This window comes from Poecilia formosa, unplaced genomic scaffold (assembly GCF_000485575.1).
Source record: "Poecilia formosa unplaced genomic scaffold, Poecilia_formosa-5.1.2 Scaffold1807, whole genome shotgun sequence".
Taxonomy (NCBI): Eukaryota; Metazoa; Chordata; class Actinopteri; order Cyprinodontiformes; family Poeciliidae; genus Poecilia; species Poecilia formosa.
Window position 1 is genome coordinate 1 of NW_006801746.1, and position 1,614 is coordinate 1,614.

At 45.8% G+C, this 1,614-nt stretch overlaps 1 protein-coding gene across 2 annotated transcripts; it reads right to left on the reverse strand.

Annotated features, from left to right (window-relative positions):
• Positions 1-6: 6 nt before the first annotated feature.
• On the reverse strand, positions 7-1,397 carry LOC103132983 (ferritin, middle subunit-like). 2 transcript variants are annotated; one of them, XM_016667685.1, is made up of 3 exons: positions 1,297-1,397; positions 1,094-1,215; positions 7-214 (listed from the first exon to the last, which is right to left on the reverse strand). In XM_016667685.1, exons 2-3 carry the CDS (start codon positions 1,193-1,195, stop codon positions 17-19), a joined length of 300 nt encoding a protein of 99 aa, XP_016523171.1. In that variant the 5' UTR covers positions 1,196-1,215; positions 1,297-1,397; the 3' UTR covers positions 7-16. The 2 variants fall into 2 exon arrangements, with proteins under 2 accessions (XP_016523171.1, XP_007544794.2); XM_007544732.2 differs by having other exon boundaries at positions 1,094-1,397.
• Positions 1,398-1,614: the final 217 nt, after the last annotated feature.

Sequence of the window (1,614 nt, forward strand, 5' to 3'; positions counted from 1 at the left end):
TTGATTTTAGTTGCAATTAAATGTCAAAGTCCACTTCGTGTACTGTATATGCATTAACTGCACTTGCCTTGATATCCTGGAGGAAGATGCGGCCTCCTCTTTTGTTCTGGAAGGACAACAGCTTGTCGGCATGCTCCCTCTCCTCCTCACTGTTCTCCTTGAAGAAATGGGAGAAGCCCGGCAGGGCCACGTCGTCGCGGCAGAAGTAATGAGCCTGTTGAACAAGCAAATAGAACAGTTAGTAAAAAAATACCTCACGCCCCATCATATGGCGATGCTGCAGCTATGGGCAAGACGCGTGAAGTAATGGCTGAGTTTAAGGACAACTGAAGCCTCAGCTAGAGTTACCACCCATAAAATACAGACGCTTAATTTATTTCTACTTAGCATGTCGAACTAATGCTACTCTGACTAGAGTACAATTTTGGGCACACTAACTCACCTCTGATGGTTGCACTTGTGAGGTTTAGTTTTTTTTTTTTTACAAAAAACAGCCATGAAATAAAGTACACCACTTCTGCAGACACCCTAACCCAGGGGTCCCCAAACTACGGCCCGCGGGCCCGCCACGTCATTTGGTCCGGCCCCCTGAACAATGCCGGATCCGGCCCGCCTGCTCATACCACAGAGCATTCGAGTTTTTTTTTTTCCATACATTGTATTTTCCGGTTTATATGTAGATTTTTCTTCAACCACCAGGGGGGCTCTTGAACAGATGTGAAACTAACTTTACCTCAATGAAATATATACTAGTCAGTCCCAGTCACAGTTTCACTCACGGTTTTTTCCATTTGCATTCTGGGTAAAAATCTATCTAAAAGCGCGAATGTGTCGTCGCGCCCCCCCCCGTCGACAAGAATTTTCTAAGGTTTCTTTCTCCAAAAACTAAGACCGGCCCCCAACCAGAGAAAGGAACAGCTATGTGGCCCTCGCAGGAAAAAGTTTGGGGACCCTTGCCCTAAGCTGTTGGCTGTCCCTTAGCCTCAGCGAGATGCAGCATTTTATTGGACGAGGTGGGTAATATGTAGCGGCTAAATAGTAGAAGGCTGACTAATGAAGCAAAGGTAGTGCAAATAGTATTCATGTTTCTTACCATAGAGGTGTAGGTGTAGGAGGCAAACATCTCCATGTTGACCATCCTGTTAATGGCGGCCTCGCAGTCGCGGTGGTAGTTCTGACGCACCTGGGATTCCATCTTGGTTGGCGTTTTCTTGTGCTTTTAACAAAAAAACTTAGAAAAATAAAGCTTTACGTCGACTACTACAGTAGTGTTCAAGTAGGAGCAGGGTTGAAATAGCTCGAGTTGGACAAAAAGGAAGTTCCGTTCAAACACTGTTGAAGCAAGAACTCTTTGAGGCTTTGGTCCCCGTTCTGTGAAGGAGTCGACGCTCTTCCGTATTTATACAGATCTCGTGACAGGTGTGAAAGTCACTCTGCACGTTTCCGCCAATCAGCAATCGAGGATGAGATAAGCAGAATCGTGGTGTCGCTTTTGAAAGACAGCAAAATGTAACACAACACGGTGAGCGATCAAATTTGGTTCCCCCCTTTGTTGATTCATGGAAATGGTGAACCGAGGTGTTTCTGTTTAACATGGTGCCACCTGCGATGACT